Source organism: Myotis daubentonii, chromosome 8, assembly GCF_963259705.1.
Source record: "Myotis daubentonii chromosome 8, mMyoDau2.1, whole genome shotgun sequence".
NCBI lineage: Eukaryota > Metazoa > Chordata > Mammalia > Chiroptera > Vespertilionidae > Myotis > Myotis daubentonii.
Genome location: NC_081847.1, coordinates 31670526 through 31688085, shown reverse-complemented (window position 1 = coordinate 31688085; position 17560 = coordinate 31670526). Strand labels below are relative to the sequence as shown.

Here is a 17560-nt window from a genome sequence, read left to right as displayed (position 1 = left end):
TGTGGACTTGGACCCGGCCTCCTCCACCTGTCACCACCAGCCCTCCAGCTCTCTGTAGCCACAACTACAGCAGGCCCCATGGCACCCCCTCCCAATGCCATGGGAGAGGGAGAGAGAGATAGAAACATCAATGAGGAGAGAGAATCATTGGTTGGCTGCCTCCTGCACACCCCCTACTGGGGATTGAGCCTGCAATCCAGGCATGTACCCTTGACCAGAATTGAATCTGGGACCCTTCAGTCCACAGGCTGACACTCTATCCGCTGAGCCAAACCGGCTAGGGCCCAAAATCCCTTCTTCATGGAGAAGCTGCCGCAGTTTGAGAGGAGAAATTTGCCAAAGGAACTAAGATAAGTAATGCAAAATAAAAACACACATAGAGGTCCGAGAAACAGACTTGCTGAATCTAAAGAAAAGATGATGACCTTTGACCTTAAAGGTTGACCCACAATTTGCTCCCTGGCCTTCCACCTGCTGAGCCCAGCTGGCACCCTCATCAGGGGCCTTATCCCTTGGTTGAGTGGTTCTAAGCCCTTCTGTGGGGCTGCAGGCCCTGAGAAGCCTCAAACGCCATCCTAGTTGGTTTCTTTCTAATCCACGTGGTTAGAATAGAATAGAAATCCATATAAGTCAGGAGCCCGTCCAGACTGGCCTTAGCTCAGCACCACTGTCCTGAGTTGACTGACCTCCCTTTCTGGCCCTGGTTAATACTGAGACCCTATCTCCCAAATGTACCCTGGAAAGAGTCTTTCTAGAACCATGAAGATCTGCAACCGTTAGGAAAAGGAAGGTGGACCCTGTTGCCTCCCAGAGAAGGAAGGTGTTGCAAAAGTGAGGGCACTGCAGGCAGAGGGGACAGCCAACATAAAGGGGTGGAGCTGAGAGTGTGGGACCGTGTTTGAGAAACAGTGTGATTTCTGCATCAGGCACATAAGAGACTCGCACAGCAAGGGGATGGAAGGAAGGAAGGCTGGCAAGAGACATTTGGATCAGGCGTCAAAGGGCCTTGAGTGTCCCTAACTGAGTCCCTAAATGTCTCCTTGGGGAGTCAGGAGAAAATCTTGGAAGTTCCTAAGCAAGTGATGGCATACTTTTTTAAAAATTGTGGCAGGAGGATGGAGGGGGGTTGTGGGATAGACCGCTGGGGGCGGGCAGAGAGCTAAGGAGGTTGTCATCAGACTGGGGTAAATCTCTCTTCCAAGTCAGGGTGCAGAGCAGGGGATGACAAATAAGTTTAATTGTTAAAGATATGCACTGTGGGCCCTCGGGTAGGAAGAAGGACCTGGAGGGAGAATCTTTAAGATCTGATAGAGATGTCTGGGGGCAGGGTGAGGAAAATATCGGAAATGAATGCCTGGCCCCAAGCTTGCTGGGCATTGGGAGGGGGTGCCATGGGCAATGTGGCCTGGCATGTGGAGATGAAGCAGGCCAGGCCCAGGGGCAGAGCTATCATGACAGGGACCCTCAGTGGAGGCAGTGGCTCCCCTCCTCCCCAGCCCTTCCTCACCAGGGGATGTCCAGGGCTGACAGAAGCAAGATGGAGGCCCACACTAGAACTTTCCCCCCCAGATGGCCTCTGAGACTGCGGAAGAGCAAACGCTCTCTGAGAGGGAGAAGGGAGCAAGGCACACAGGGGCTGAGGCACTCCGAGGGGTAAGAGGAGAGACAGAGTGCTCAGGTCACCAGGTGCGGGGGGGGGGGGGGGGGGAATGGGGGGTCAGGGGCCTGAGGCCAGAGAAGAGCAAACAGCAGCAGTGCAGGCCAGACTGGCAAGGAAGGCGTCATTCTGGGGAGTGAGTCTGAGGACTTTCTCAGAGACAGGAGGGGCACAAGTTGGAGGAAGAGGCGGGACAAGGGGAAGATTCTCTTAAGAGCGGGGAGTTCTGCGCAGAGGAAAGAAGGAGGATCAAAACCCAAGCAGATCATATGGGGCAGCATCAGGAGATGCAAAAGACGAGACTGAGCAAAGAGGTCCCTGGTGCCTGCTTCTCCAAGGCACAAGGGAGGAGAGAATGGATGAAAACACTGAGAAAGGTTGAAAAGGATGCAGAGCTGAGAGACAGCAGGATCCTGTCAAGATTCCTACCTCCTCTCCGTAAAGTACGAGGCAGGGTGTCTGCTGGAGATGTAAAAGCCAGAGGCAGGTTTGAAGGTGGAGCATGTGTGCAACAGCTTTGGGTGGTTTCTCGAGAGCAATGCTGCTCAAATGTAACGTGTCTACAAATCTCCCGGGATCTTGTTAAAAGGCAGTTCTGATTCAGCAGGGCCTGGGCAGGGCCAAGATTCTACATTTCTAACTAGCTCCCCTGTGATGCCAACGCTGCTGGTCCAGGGAACACACTGGGAGGAGCGAGGACTTAGAGAGCCGGGTAAGGAGGGGGAGAGATTGGCATAAGAATTCACCTTAAAGAGAGACCTTCCTTTGATAATCTCACCTGTGGTAAAAGCTGAGGCCTTGATTAGTCTGGGAGGGAGCGACAGGCCCTGCGGGTGATGGAGAGGGGCGACTGGGAAAGGGAAGGATGGTAAAAAGGACGGAGGTCGACAGGAGGCGGGGGAACCTCTGGGGTGGTAGGGGGCCCAGCAGCGTCCCTGGGGTCCTTCATCTGGGTCCATGTGGGGTGGACCACTAACTACATACACACTTGGAGGCCCCTCAAAAAGAGGGTGGGAGTCAGTTGGGGCAGGAAAGTGATATTCTGGGGGTGTCTGAGGGTGACACAGCGGGCAGAGCAGGCCACCCCCGTGCTGTTCTGCAGGAAAGTGCTCGGCTCATTCTGGGCTTGTGCACAACCTGGCAAGACACACCAGGACAGAACTGGAGAGAGGGGCAGAAATGGCTCTACCCCGGGGCAAGGGTAAGATGATGTCTGTGCCAGGAACTCATAAAAGAATGAAATCTGAGAGGGAAGATTCTCTGGCTGAAGAGAAAGACTCCGAGTCCTAACTCCAAGCCCTGAGTCTCCAACTTGCAATGATAAACAAGCAAGAGGTTTTGGAAAGGCACAAGTTGGTAGGACAATGCTTTAAGTTTGGGCAACAAGGACTGGGGATGACAGGGATTGGGGGTGGGGGTGCAGGGACTCCGCTGGGCGCCCCAGTCTAAGAGACAGAGGTTTGAGCCCTGGGCTGAGGTTAAGCCGGGGTCAGGTTCATCCGAGAAATGCCCGGGGGACCGCCTGGAGCAAAGACCGTCAAGAGTAAAAGCTTGAAGGCGTCAACATGAGCAGCAAGTACAGGACCAGGGCGACGGCGTGAAGAGCGACGGGTACTTGGGGAGGCAGATGAGGCTGCGGAGCCCGAGGACCGTCCTGGGGCGACCCGGAGGTGGCGGCGGCTTCCGAGCGCAGCGTGGCAGGCTCCCCCGCCGCACAGCCCCGTCTGCTCACGGCCGGGGCCTCCCTGGCCCCGCAGGTCCCTCCGGTCCTTCCCGCTGCCTCGGCAGGCCGCAGCCCCCAGCCCCGGAGACTGACTCGCCAGGGTCCGCCCCGCCGCGGCGGCCCGGGCCCGGCCGCTCCTCCCCCGATGATGTCACGTCCCCGGCCGCCCCTCGGCCAGCCGCGCCGCCCCGCCCCCGCCTCCCCCGGCCCCTCGTCCCCTGGGCCCGCCTGCTCCCGCCATCCCTCCTCCCGCGCGCGCTCCCTCCCTTCGGCTCCCGCTCCCCCGGGAGCGGCGGCGGCGGCGGGATGGCCCGGGCCCGCGGCCAGGCCCTGGGGAGCGGCGGGCGGCGGCGGCCGCGGCGGGGCGGCGCGGGAACCGGGCCCCGGGGGGAGTCGGCCGGGCTGCTGCTGCTGCTGCTCCAGGTGCTGCCGCCCGGGGCTGCGGCAGGGCCGGGGCGCCGGGGCAAGCGGGGCGCGGGCGGCGGCGGCGTCTGCTGGCCCGGCGCTGCCCCTGCCTTTCCCCGGGACGCGCGGTTGCTGCTGCTCCTGCCTCCCCTGCCGCCGCTGTCGCCTCCACCGCCGCCGCCGAGCTCCGCGCCCGCAGCCTCCGCCTCCCGGATGGTAATCAGCACCCCGCGCCGGCGCCACGGGCGGGCGGGAGGTGGGGGCGGCGAGGGGAAAAGGGCGGGCAGCCCCGCGCCCCCTCCTCGCCGGAGGCAGCTCCTAGGGCGCTCGGGCCCCCCCTCCGACGACCGCGGCCCTGGGCAGCCGCCAGAGCGCGCCTCTGGGGCGCCTCCGTGCGGACCGGGTGCCGGCTGCGCTCCCGCCCTCCCCACCTCGCTCACAGTCCGCCCGCCGGCGCTCAGGCCGCGGGGGAATCCCTCCATCTCCCCGCCCCGCGCCCCGGGAGGGGTGGGGACAGCGCTGGCGCTCGCGGACCCGCTTTCTCCGAGGGAGCGCCCCAGAGGCTAGTGCGCACGGAGCCGCCGGGACTGCGCGCTGCGCTGCCCTCTTAGAGGCGTCGGTGCCGTCGGGTCCCTGGGAGCTGAGACGCCCGCAGCCTCAGGGGGCGCGGATCCCCCGTGCCGGGGGCGCCCACCCACCGCGCGCCCTGATGTTCCCTGCGCAGGACGCTCTGCCCCGCGGCGGGCTGAACCTGAAGGAAGAGCCGCTCCTGCCCGCAGGCCTGGGTTCGGTGCGCTCCTGGATGCAGGGCGCAGGCATCCTGGACGCCAGCACCGCGGCACAGAGGTAAGCGCTCGGAAGCGACCCAGCGCTCTGGGGTTGGACGGCTCCGCGCCGCCTTCGCGCAGCTTGCAGAGCTGCTAGGGCGCGGGCTGGAGGGAGCCCTAACTCTGGACAGTCTCCCGCCCACCCTGCCCCGAGCGTCAGTGCTCTCTCCTGAGGATGTGGGGCGGGCAGGCCGGGGCGGGGCTTCTGCCTCCACTCCAGGCTGTCCCGGCTCTGACTTCTGACTATTGCAGGTGGGCCCGGCCACCCGTGGCTCTAAGGAAAAGGTACCCAGCCTGCCTGCCGTCCTGAGCCTAGCCCCACAGCCACCAGCCTTGTAGGAACGGCCAACCCCGGCTCCCTGGACAGTCCCAGTGCCTCTGCAGGTCCAATTCCGGGGCTCAAACCCAGCCCCCTTTCTGCTTTCCCACGCCACTCAGTGGGAGGATGGGTGTGCTGTGCTGGAGAAGCGGCAGGGGGCTGAAGAATGGGAAAGATGAGGCGGGCAGCCCGCTTTGCTAGCTAGAGTGACTGGGGCTGGGAATGGGGCAGGGCCGCTCAGGTCCCGCCTCTTCTCAAGGTGTTTTTCTGGTGGGTTCTGCGGGAGGCTGGGTGTCCCTGGGAAGCCCGCACCCACACCTATCTCCTTCTCTGACTCCTTTGCAGGAGTCTGGGCAGGGGATGGACTCCTGGATTTGGAAAGGAAGTTTTTAAAGATGTGTTGACCTGCCCCCACAACACTAGGACCCCCAGCTTTTTCTATCTCTAGTTGTGAGCATGGGGGCTGGGGGGAGGGGGTAGCATGGAGAGGTGCTGCCTCTGCAGACAGCTGGGGCATGTGAAAGCTGGGCTTCCCAGAGTCCTGAGCAGCTGCTTGTACAGCAGCCTGAAGGGATTCTCATAGGGGATTGCCTGGCACCCAGGCCACATCCCCTGCCCTGTCCAGGGGACACCACTCAGAGTCCAACCCCAGCCTTACCCCTTAGCACACCTTGTTTCATGCTCAGACTGAACCGGCGATTCTGCACGTCCTTTTATGACTGTCAGGAGGGAGCACTGGGAGGATTCTCTCTGGAGTTCATCTCTTCAAGAAGAGAAAGGTCTTGCCTCTGCATTAATTCACTCATGATATGATTATATTCCAGAAAATTGGAAAATAGGACACAAAACCCCACCTCTCTAATACAACTACTGTCAACACTTTCTTCCCATCTTTTTTCTCATTACCATGTTTTTTCCCCTGTGCTATGCGTACAATTTTGTATCCCGTTGTTTTTCTGTTGGTTCTGGCTTTTTTATTTAACGTGACATAATCAATCTCTTAACATCGCCCCATGTTTCTCTCCACCTCTGGCTGTGTGGTGAAAGCTCCTTATAACCGTGGATAGGGAGCTCCAATGGGCCTCCGGGGTTTAAGGTCCCTCTTTCTCTCTGACCCTCTCCTGTGTCCCAGCCTCAGGCAGCAGGTTGGATGAGGGGGAAGCAGATGTGAAGGAGGCAAGTGCCCCTATAGCTTCTGTGGGTGCAGGAAGTGTGGGGTGAGGCTCTGCCAGCGGATTAGGCCACCAGCAGTGTTGTCTTCACATGGGGGCCTTGACTGGTGCTTGGGGGTCAGATTTGAGTCCCCAGGGCCACATTGCTGGACTCAGAAGGCTTCCCCAATTTGAAAGGGGGCATTTCTTCAGGCCTGGGCTGCATGTCTCCAATTCCAGAGACTTGTCTTGGGACACAGCCTGAGAGGGCTCCCCCCACCCTCCACATTTGAGTGACTCTGGGTCACCTCCTTCCAGAGAACAGGCTAATCCTTTCTCCTCATTCTTCCCAGAAGTAGCCCAGCTTCTCTCCTGTTTGTATCTCAATCCTCAGCTGGTCTTGTGCTCAGCTCTTCCCATCCTAAAACAGCAACAACAAAACTTCTTTTCCTGTCCCCACCTCCCTCTTCAACCTCTGCCTGGTTCCTCTCCCTCTCATCTCTGAGAAACTTGCCCAGGAGCATCCCCCACCCCCACCCCAAGGCTGCTTAGCTGTCTTTGATGCTCTCCTTTGCCCCACAGTCACCTGGTTGTCAGGGCTTCTGGAAGTTCCCTCTGTGTCCTACTCCTAATCTCAGTGCCTATGGACAACTTGTAATGATGACATGCCCTCCACCACTTTCCTCTCTGGCTGATGGTTAACCTACCCTGGTTTCCTACTGTCCAACCTCGGCCTCTCACCACTGCCCCAAACCATCTGCCATGCACTGGGGACCAAAGCGATATTTCCAAAGAACTCTTCTCTGCTCATGTCCCTCTTCAGTTAAAAACTTCAGTGACACCCCCTTCCTCCCAGAGATTCAGCATTCAAGGCCCATCACAGTCTGATCCCAAGTTTCCTTGCAGCCTTTATATGATACTTGTCACTGAGCAATGGCTCTTGAAACAGTTCCCCTGTTCCTAGCACCCACATGCCCACCGAATAGTCTTACCCAGTACCTTCTCTCTCTCTGTGCCCACCCAGCCAACCCAAGGGAATGTTTGTCAGTGCTGCCTAAGGCCAGAGTCAGCTGTGCCCTGACTCCCGAGCTTCCTTGCCTGCTAGCCTGTTCCTTCAGAGCAAGCAGGGTGGCTTGTTCGTCTTGTGTCCACAGCATGAGGACAGGCTCGAGCAGTCAGTAGGGGGGCAGAGAGCATCTGCTGAAGGAGACAGGAGTGCATGTTGGAAGGTTCCCAGACTCCTTTCTGTTGGGCTACCCTCTCCAGTCTGGTGGTCTCCAGGATCTACCTGACCCCAGGAACCAGGTACTGGGGCAGCAGCCGCTCTCCAGCTCTGCAAAACCAAGGTTCACAGAAGCTAGAGAAGGAGAAGCCCCAGACCCTAAGGACAGTAGGGAGGATCTGCCAACAGGAAGGAAGTTCTCAGCAAAAGAGGGGTGGGGAGAAAGAGGGGCTGCTTACCCTCACACTGGAGGCAACAGTGAAGGGCAGGGAAGCCTGGTGCAGAGACTGGCAGGGTCTTCCAAGTGGAGAGCTTTGCACAGGACCCTGGCCACTGCCATGACTGTCCCCTCTCTGGGCCAATAGGACTTTAGCTCTGAGACGCATATCCCAGCTTCCCCGACTCCCCTTCAGACCCACATCCTCTTGTTAGAGTGCTCGGCACAGAAGCAGCTGTCCTGTCTTTCCGATGTGATGCCCAGCCTGGGACCCGTGGAGGACCCGGCCAGCCTCCCCTCGAGCTGGTTCCATCGCACTTGCAGGGCCCTGAGAGGCAAGCCAGCTGGGGCTGCCTTTCCTGTAAGCAGCTGCAGGCTAGCCTCCCTGCTAGGAAATGCTTTTGTTTGCTTTAATAATTAATAGCCGCTCCTCAGCCTGGGACCTGGCAGACAGGCCTGTGGGTGGGTGGTGAGGGAGTGGGCAGAGAGAAGCAGGGTGGCCAGTCTTTTTCCTTCTTGTTTAGGGACCTCGGTGGCTGAGACAATTTCCTGGGGCAGGTGATCAGAGCCGCTGCTGGGGCAGTGGGGGCAGGGGATATGAAGCAGCCCCCAAAACCTCCTCTCCTTCCGGCAGGCAGCTGTGGACATGGCTTCTGACCAGCTGCCTCTAGCCACTAGGTCTTCCTCTGCCCACGTGGCCGAGGTGGGTGCACACCAGCGAGCTTCTGCTTTTATCTTCCCTGGTCTGCGGCACAGCCAGGCTCTGGGCATGTCGGGTTGGGCAGGACTAGGCCAGTAGATCTTGGTTAGGGCCAGGAATGCCAGGCTTAGCTTAATGGTTACCAGCAGTCCCAGGGGCCCTGGGGATGGCTGCAGGGAGAATGGGGGCCAATGGGACGCTTGGAGGAAGTGAGGATGCTGAGGAAAGGCACTTAGGGAACCATGCCAGGGTAGGGAAAGGACGAGCAGGATTTAGCAGAGACTTCAGGGGAATCTGAAACAAGGGTTCAGATGTAGTAGACATACATTTTTTGCTCCTTCCACCTTCGGCGGGAGGGTGGTCATAAAACAGCCTTCCCTCATTTCTGATGACCTCAGGGCTTGTCCCCACTTCCCCAGCATCCCAGACTCCAAGAGGGATCAAACCCATAGCCAAGGCACTGTCAGAGCCTGGGGCTGTCGAGGAGGGGGAGAGGGAGGATTTGGTCTGGGCAGGAGCAGGAAGACGCCTGAGGGTGCCTCTGGAGGGAAGCCAAAGCTCCAGTGCCAGCCACTTGTCCTCTGTGGTTTGAGATGCTTGTTTTAAATTGCTAGTGTTTGTCATAACCATGTAGTCAAGGATGTGAGGAACCACTAGTGGCCTGAGAACAGCAGAGAAGGTGAGGGAGGTGTTGTCTGTACGACCCAGTCATGGCAAAGTCCAGCAGCTTCTGTGAGAAGGACTCTGGGGCATCCTGCTCAGCCTCACAAAGGAGCACCTCCAGGCACCGCTGGGTGGCCCTGGGACCACTGGGTGGCCCTAGCAATAACAGCCAGACAACTTGGCAGCCCCTAGTATGTCCCCATATCACCCCTCTGTACTCTGGAGCACAGGCCACCTGAATGGCCCAGACTGTGAAGGTCAGGTTGTCCTTGAACTTGGACTCCCAGCACAGTACTCAGGAAGCCCATGCACACACCATGTTTGCTACAAGGCAGGTGTCCTCCCACCAAAAACTAGCTGTGCAAACCAAAGCTTTTTTTTTTTTTTTGTCACAGTTGCCTTTAACTTTGGGGCTGTTTCAGAACAGAAGATGGGAAGGGGTGAGTAGGCTCTGGTGGAAATATGAAAGTGACTACTTTCTCCTCCCATATCCTGGTTCTTTGGTACAGGGGCAAATGGCCCACCACCTCAGCACCCTCCGGAGCTGGTAGGAAAGCGTTTTGAACATTTTGTTGAAAACAATACGAGTATTTTTAAGAAAGTGAGATGTATAATTCGTTTTTGGAGTCTTACAAAAAGTAGTCAATGTGGCTGTTGTCATCGCTCAGCTACATTTACGGTGTCTGAAAAGGCCACTTGTGTGGCAGGCTTTGTGCACTGATGATGCTAAGTGAATGAGCTGTTTCTGAATTATAGGCCCCAACCACAAAGGTGCCAGGTGAGGCAGTTCTTGTGCCTATCGGCCTCATGACTTCCGTTACACCCTGGCAGTTGGCACCCCCCCATGTCCTCTCGGAGCCTTGTAAAGGGTCTGCTTCCCCTGCCAGTATCTGATTCCTAACGCTTATTTAGGCTCCCAGGGCCTGCTCTGCCCACTTGCACATCAGGCCAGAAGTACCTGCGAAGTATTCCAGAAGCCCTCAACCACTGGCTGGCTGGAGTCGGAGGGTAAATACCCCCGTTCCTTCCAGCCTTCTGGCGCAAGAACTCCAAAGCACGTGCTCTCGCTGGCTGTTTGCAGAGCCCCCGGTGCGGTTGCCCACAGTAGCAACTTTTCAATCATGCGCCCTTTATAAACCGCCCTTCCTCTCCTCTCTCACGCCCACCTCCATCAGTGTTTCCCGACGCCTCTCCCACCTAAGCTTTGCGTCTGAGGGTTCTGCTTCTGGGCAAACCCACATGAAACACTTGCCTCTCCAGACTCCAGAGGCTCTCCTCCAGTCTCCCTTCTTGGAGATGAAGGAGTCATCTCCATAAACACTCTCGCAGTTTCCCCCCCACGCTCTGAACTTGGGCAACCCCACTGTGGGGACCACAGAAGCAGAGATGTTGGCCTTCACCCACATCTGTCTGCTTCTCAGCTAGTGAGAGCAGTGAGTGGGCCCACCTCCCACCTGTATCCCACACATCTACGCCCAGGCCACGCGCAGCAGGGCTCGCAGACCTCTCCGCATCCCCTGGCTCTCTTTGAGTTTCTTTCTGTTCTTTAATTGTGGTTTGTTTTCTCACTACAAGAGCTTCAGCTATTCCCAATGGGAGAAAAGCAAAATTCTCTCCTCCCTCTCTCATAACCCTCTCCTTTGGGGCTTACAGTTCCATTCAGGGATGTTGGTTGGTCACCCACGGCACGCTGGGGGTGGGGGTGGAGGTGCCTGGGGGACCAGGAGAAGAAAGGCCTACTCCAGACCAGCCTCTGGGGCTCTCGCTGATGTGCTGATCCTTTGTCCTTCTGTCTCTCAGTTCATAGGAATACTAGAATGTCTTTAAAGCAAAACCTTTTCTACCTCACCTTGATCTTCTCACATACCAGGCTGGGTTTGAACGGGGTAAACTGGAGACAGTCACAGGCCAGGAGCAGGCCTGGGTGTGCCCAGCAGGGGGCTTGCCCAATCTGCAGTCTCCTGGCCTGCAGGGGCTGCGGCTGTCACATTGTTCTGTGCAGGATAGTGCTCCTGTCTCAGCTCTGCACTAGCCACCTCGGCCCCATTGTTTTGCATGGGTGGGTGAGGCCAGGGGGAGGATTGTGCCTCAGACCCACTAAACAAGGTGGGGGAGAGAGGATAATGCTGGGCTGTCTCAGGGGAAGTGGGACTGAGCCCGACTCCTGTGGGGTGGTGGCACAGCCCTATGAGACAGGGCAGCCCCTCCGTACTCCCCAGCTGGCAGCCCCAGTGTCACAGACCCCAGGCAAGGGTACCTGACCTCTTTCTCCAAGAATCCCTTCCTGTGGGGAGGGTGGATCCTGTGAAGGGAGCTTGGCTTGGGGCTTAGGCCAGACTTCCCAGGTCTGGTTCTGAGGAGGCTGCAGGAGCCAGCAGGTAGGCAGGACTCAGGACTGCCTGATATCTGCCAAGAGGGATGGATGGGAGAGACCAGCACCATTGGTTTACTCTTGGCCTGGGAAGTACAAGGGTGTCTGTGTAGAAAGGGTGTGTTGAGTGGTCTAGGGGATCGTATTATTGCCCGGCATCCACCCTTCCTCTCTTAAGACCTTTTTTGCTTTCCTCTGTATCTTCACTCCCTGCTATCTGAAAGCTTTCCAGTGTCTTTCCTGGGCAAGGTGACAGAATAAAGGGCCGAGTGATCTGGGATGGTTCCATGAGCCCACCCCCTTCTGGCCTTCTCTCATCCCAGGTGGTCCTGGAACCTGTCCCTGGGAGCTTTTCTCCCCCCAAAGTGGTCCTGGGGACTGGAGGGAGGAGTCAGGGTTGCTGCCTCATTAACATATTCATCAACAGTAATCAGGGACCTGCTGTGATCAAAGCCCTCTGGAGGGAATTTGGAGGGTCAGGGCCAGGACTTCAAAGGACTGTAGTCTGAGGGGGGAGAAGGGAGAGGGAGGAGGAAGGATGAGGGATTAAGGGAGAAGGATGTCCTTAGAGAAAGGAATTTGTGTAGAAAAACCTTTGGTGTGGAAAAGCTGTTGGTAGTCCCCCTCCTCCTCTTCCTCCTCCTCCTCCTGATCTGGACAAACAAGACCCATCACTTCTGCCTCTGGAACCAACATGTCACATGGACCACTGGGGCTCCCAGGCAGGCTTTCAAGAGGAGGAACAATTTTCATTTTATTGTTTATGGGGTGTACTCTAGGAGTAAACACACGACAAGCCTCTCAACTCTCAAGCCCATGACAGCTCAGATCTTATGGCTTCACAGGAAGCTGAATACATTTATTTTATTTTATTTTTTTAGAGCAAAGGTGGAAATTTATTGAAGAACAAGTACAGACTCCCACGTGGGGAAGAAGAAGGAATCTCATAGCACAGACTCCCATGTGGGGAGGGGGAAAGAGTCCCCTTAAATTATGTGAAGAAAAATCTTAAGTAGTGATGAATATGGCAGGCGTTGGCATGTCCGTGGTGGGACTCTGGTCTAAACGGCTCTCAAGGCAGTCCCACCACCCCATCCCCCTCTATCCCTGCTGCAGCCTCTCACTTTCCCACCACCCTGTCCACCTGCCTACAGCATCTTCTAAGCCAGTGGTTCTCAACCTTCTGGCCCTTTAAATACAGTTCCTCATGTTGTGACCCAGCCATAAAATTATTTTCGTTGCTACTTCATAACTGTAATGTTGCTACTGTTATGAATCATCATGTAAATATCTGATATGCAGGATAGTCTTGGGCGACCCCTGTGAAAGGGTCGTTCGACCGCCAAAGGGGTCGCGACCCACAGGTTGAGAACCGCTGTTCTAAGCCCTGCCTGGCTTCAAACTCTTCTGGTGGCCTTTAGTCATGTTTCCCAAACCACATTGCTCAACAAAAGTGCTCCATAGCCGAGTAAGCATGGTGTCTTAGTTATCTACTGCCACATAAAAAAAAGAAATGCTCCAAAACTCAGCAACATAAGACAACAAATATATTATCTCACACAGCTTCTGAGAGTCAGGCATCAGGGAACAGCATAGGTGGGTGGCTCTGGCTCAGGCTTTCTTTCTTTTTTGTATAAGCAAGTAAATTACTTTTTAAGTTGAGATATAATTGACACATAAAATTATATTAGTTTCAGGTGTACAACATAATGATTCAATCTTTGTATTTATTTATTTCAAAATGATCACCACAGTAAGTCTAGTTAACATCTATTACCACACAGTATTATTAACTACTAGAGGCCCAATGCACGAAATTCGTGCAAGAGTAGGCCTTCCTTCCCCCGGCTGCCAGCACCGCTTCCCTCTGGCACCCGGGACTCGGGTTTCCCTCACAGCCCCAGCTTCCTCTGGAAGATCATCCAATCTAATTAACATATTACGTTTTTATTATTATAGATAAGCCATGGCTCAGGGTCTCTTATGAGGCTGCAGTCAAGGTGACAGCCTGGGCTGCCATCATCTGAAGGCTTGACTGGGGCTGGTGGATCTCCTTCCAAGGTGTCACTCAAGTGAGTGCTGGCTGTCGACAGGAGGCCTCGGGTCTTCTCCACGTGGACCCTCCATAGGGCTGCTTGAATGTCCTCCCCACATGCCAGCCAGCTAGAACAAGACAGAAGCCACAGTGTCCCTTATGACCCAACATTGGAACTCATATGCTACCACTAGTGCTCTAATGTATCAGCCACACAGATAAATCCTGACACAGTATGTGAGGGGACTACCCAGGGCATGAATACCAGGAGGTGAGGATCCTGGGAAACCATCTTTGAGGCTGGCCACCACACACCAGGAGCACCAGCTTGAGCCAGGCCAAGTGGGGTCCCTTCCTGGAGGGTGTCCCAGGCTCCCCATACACTCCATATGCTATGGAGTCCCATTTCCCAGCAACTGTGGCCATAGTGCCCTTTGTAAAGGAAGGATCTGGAGCTACAAGAGATCTAAGGAATATACTTTGGAAGACCTTGACGCAGAAAAGGAAGTCTAAACTCTGTTTTTTGTGTCGCTGCCTAGTCTAGCCCTTTCAATATAGCCTTTTGTCTCCTCCCTTCACTTTGAAATCTGTAGCCCAGTGACACTAACACTCACACCTACTGCCATTTCTTATGCTGTCTGGTCTGCTCTTTTGTGGAGAAGACCCAAGGGTCCGCGAGGAGAAGACCTGTTGAGCTCTTATTCATCCCTCAAGGACCGGATAAAGGCCACCATCTCCATAAATCTTTCATCTCTCACAGAAAGAATTCATTTTCTTCTTCCTTTGCTTCTGTAGTTTTTAATATAGTAACATCTTTTGCAAGGCACCTACCACTTTGTCTTGGGTTACAGCTCTCTGTCTTCCCTCCTCTTCCAGGCATTTAACTCCGGCCCCACTCAGTGCCATGTGTTCAGTGCTTGGTACATCGTTGGAGTTCGGGAAGTACCTGGTGAAAGGGGTCCTCCTCTTGCTCTCACCTGGCCTTGCTTCTGAAAATAGTTTCTGGCGACCCAGGAGAAAGCCCTTGGCAAGGCCAGACCAAAAGATCCTCCTGCCCAGGCAGCCAGGGGCTGTCTTTCCCAAAGCAGGGAGGCAGGTCCCTCCACACCTGGAGAGGCACCCCCTGCCTTCAGCCAAAGCCCAGATCCAGGCTGGGCAGACTAATGGCCCTGAGCCAGTTTGACGTCTCTGAGGGTCCGATATCATCTCCCAGGCAATGCCGCAAGCTCGTGTGCACAGCCATGGACTGGGTTACAGTGGGATATTTGTTCCAGAACCTCCCAACTGCCCCTTGAAGCCCTCAAGGGCAATCTCAGGAGCCTCTGGTCAGTAACATGGGTTGTTCATGCATTTGGTTTTGGAGATCAGCCTTTCAAAATGTGGGGCCCTGCCCTAACCGGTTTGGCTCAGCGGATAGAGCGTCGGCCTACGGACTGAAGGGTCCCAGGTTCGATTCCGGTCAAGGGCATGTACCTTGGTTGCGGGCACACCCCCAGTGGGGAGTGTGCAGGAGGCAGCTGATCGATGTTTCTCTCTCATCGGTGTTTCTAACTCTCTGTCCCTCCTCCTCTCTGTAAAAACTCAATAAATACATATGTATTATTTTTAAATGTGGGGCCCAAGGAAAAGCCTGGGAGGGAGCCTGGCTGGGACACCTTTGCTGCCACTGCCTGTTCCCAAGAGAGCAGGCTGAGTGACGTCGGGGCTAAGAGGCTCCTGCCTGGAACTGCAATGATCCTGACAAGCGCAGAACGGGCCCATCCAATTTATTCCTTGCCCAGAGTCTTGACAAGTCAGAACCAAATCCTGGCCAGCCCCACTACCTGGCCAGAGGCGATGGGGTCCCCTCTGAGAGCACTTCCGGTGGCTTCCTGCTCCTCTCTTCCCACAGCGGCGTGGGCCTGGCACGAGCACATTTTGAGAAGCAGCCCCCCTCCAACCTCAGGAAATCCAACTTCTTCCACTTCGTGCTGGCCATGTATGACCGGCAGGGGCAGCCCGTGGAGGTGGAGCGCACGGCCTTCATTGACTTCGTGGAAAAGGACCGAGTGAGAGGCTCGTGGGCTCCGCGGGACGGAGCACGGTGGGGGAGGGGCAGGAGGGCTTCAGGGATCCCCTCCCACCGGGGCAGATGAATGGACAGAGTGGAGAAGTAGAGAAGGGAGGCGGTGTGAATGGATGGAAGGGAGGGGAAGAAGGTGGGCGGAGAGAGGGGGGCTGGGTGGGGAATCCCTGGGAGCATCCTCCCCATCTCGGCCCTGTAGGAACCTGGGGCTGAAAAGACGAACAACGGGATCCATTACCGCCTCCGGCTGGTGTATAACAATGGTGAGTCAAGCCCACTGCACACTGGGTGCCAACGCCCCACGACACAAGATACCCCGTGGCAGGGCTGAGGGGGCCCCTGCCTCCAGGTGGGGAGAGTGTGGAGTGTGCTCCAGTCATCAGAGGCCACGGTGCTCCCCATACAGCAAGCCCTCTCCACCTTTCCACCCTCAGGACTTCGGACAGAGCAGGACCTCTATGTGCGTCTCATTGACTCCATGTCCAAGCAGGTGAGCCAGCCCAGGGATGCTCTGGCCTTCTCGGACCCCCATCTCTGGGGTGTGAGTGAGCATCCGCATCCCTGGCCCCACCTCCCCAATGGTCTGGCTCCCTCAGTGCTTACCCCAGTCTGTGTGGTCCTTGCCCTCTACTCTAGAAAAAGGCAATATTTGTACAAAGACCTCATCCTAGGTCATGTTCCCTGGAAGCCCAGCCTAGACAGAGGGGTTCAGCTGTACAAGGTTTATTGGGGAGGCAGCCAGGGGCTCTCAGGAGAAGAGAGGGAGGGAAGCAGAACAGGGCAGGGGATGCTCAGCATGGATGGGGTCTCAGCTGCAGTCCAACCTCACCCTGATCCCCAGGGAGCCCTGGAGAAGGAATGACAACAGAGTCGCCCCCCCTGAGGCAAGGAAGCCAGGATTCTGTACCCTGTATGAGTCAGTAATTGGCTGGGGAACACTCCCAAGGGGAGCCTGTAACCTTCCAGACATTTTCAGGCAAGGCAGCGCCTATGTGTGAGAGCCAGTCTCCAGAGAAAATACATAGCAGCCAACACTAACTGCAACTGGGGGGTGGGTGCCCTGGGCCAGGAAAGAGGATGAGGTGGGGCCCAGAGCTTCTACTGCAGACCCTCAGCACCTGCTGATGTGGAAGGTCACAGGAAGAAGGCTCAGGGGCCAAGGTCCTCAGGGGCTCAGGAAGACTGATCCCTGAGGGAGCCCTGATGGGCTCTTGCTGAGGCAGAGCTGCAAGTCTCTTGCAGAGAAGTGTCAACAGGGAGCTGAGCTCACATGGGCCCGTCAGTGGCCCTGAGTGCCAGTGGACACTTGGGCTTTCCAGCAGCGCCTATCCAATCCCAGGACAGAGGGAGAGATGGTTTCTTTCTAGAAACTCTGTGGTTGCCGTCATGGGGGAGGCAGACCAGGCAGGTAGTGACAAAGAGGGATTGTGTGGGGGATAAGTGTGGAAGCGGTTGTGGGGGAGTCGAGAGAAAGAAGGACCCCACAAGTGGGAGATGGCTGGCAGGCTCAGGGGTTATAAAGTGGGAAACTCGATTTGCAGTTTAGGAAGCTTACTCCTTGCTTCAGAGCAGAGGGTGGAAGTGGCTGGGGGGGGGGGGCGGGGGGGACAGTGAGGAAACTGACCCAATAGTCCAAGGGGGAGACCTGGCCTGGGCTGGGGAGGTGGTAAGGATGGGGGATGGGCGAGGGGGGGTCTGATTAACCAGCTAGGAAAGCCTAGAGGACAATGTGAGCAGAAGCAGAGGTCCACTAGGGCCATGGGAAGCGTGGGGATAAGCGTGTCTTCCCCCATCCCAGCCTGGCCTTGGTCCTTGGGCCCAAGCAGGGCTGGACCTGGAAAGAGGTGCCTGTGGACAAACAGGATCTACAGAGTTCGTGCCACACTGTTGCCTGTCCCGGTGGTAATCCTGGTTTGGGGAGCCAGGCTCCCAGTTCCTGCTCTCACCCCTAGGCCCCCTGCAGAGTGGCTTGGAGGGTATGGTGTTCCCGGGGGTCAGGGCGCATCCCTCCCCTGCACGGGGACATAAGAGGAGCCTACAGCCACTTGAGCCTGTGCCCTCCCTCCCTCCCCCAGGCCATCATCTATGAGGGGCAGGACAAAAACCCGGAGATGTGCCGCGTGCTGCTCACCCACGAGATCATGTGCAGGTGAGAAGGGCGGGCTCACTTGCACCTTGACCCTTGGCCCAGATTGTGTCAAGGAC

At 56.5% G+C, this 17560-nt stretch overlaps 1 protein-coding gene across 1 annotated transcript in view; it reads left to right on the top strand.

Moving 5' to 3' along the window:
• Positions 1-3596: 3596 nt before the first annotated feature.
• The window catches only part of EBF4 (EBF family member 4), a 56495-nt gene continuing 42531 nt past the window's right edge, over positions 3597-17560 (top strand). The window contains 6 exon segments of the mRNA XM_059705731.1: positions 3597-4001; positions 4510-4631; positions 15182-15338; positions 15555-15618; positions 15790-15845; positions 17431-17504. Of these exon segments, the coding sequence (XP_059561714.1) occupies positions 3687-4001; positions 4510-4631; positions 15182-15338; positions 15555-15618; positions 15790-15845; positions 17431-17504 (788 nt within the window). The 5' untranslated portion in view covers positions 3597-3686.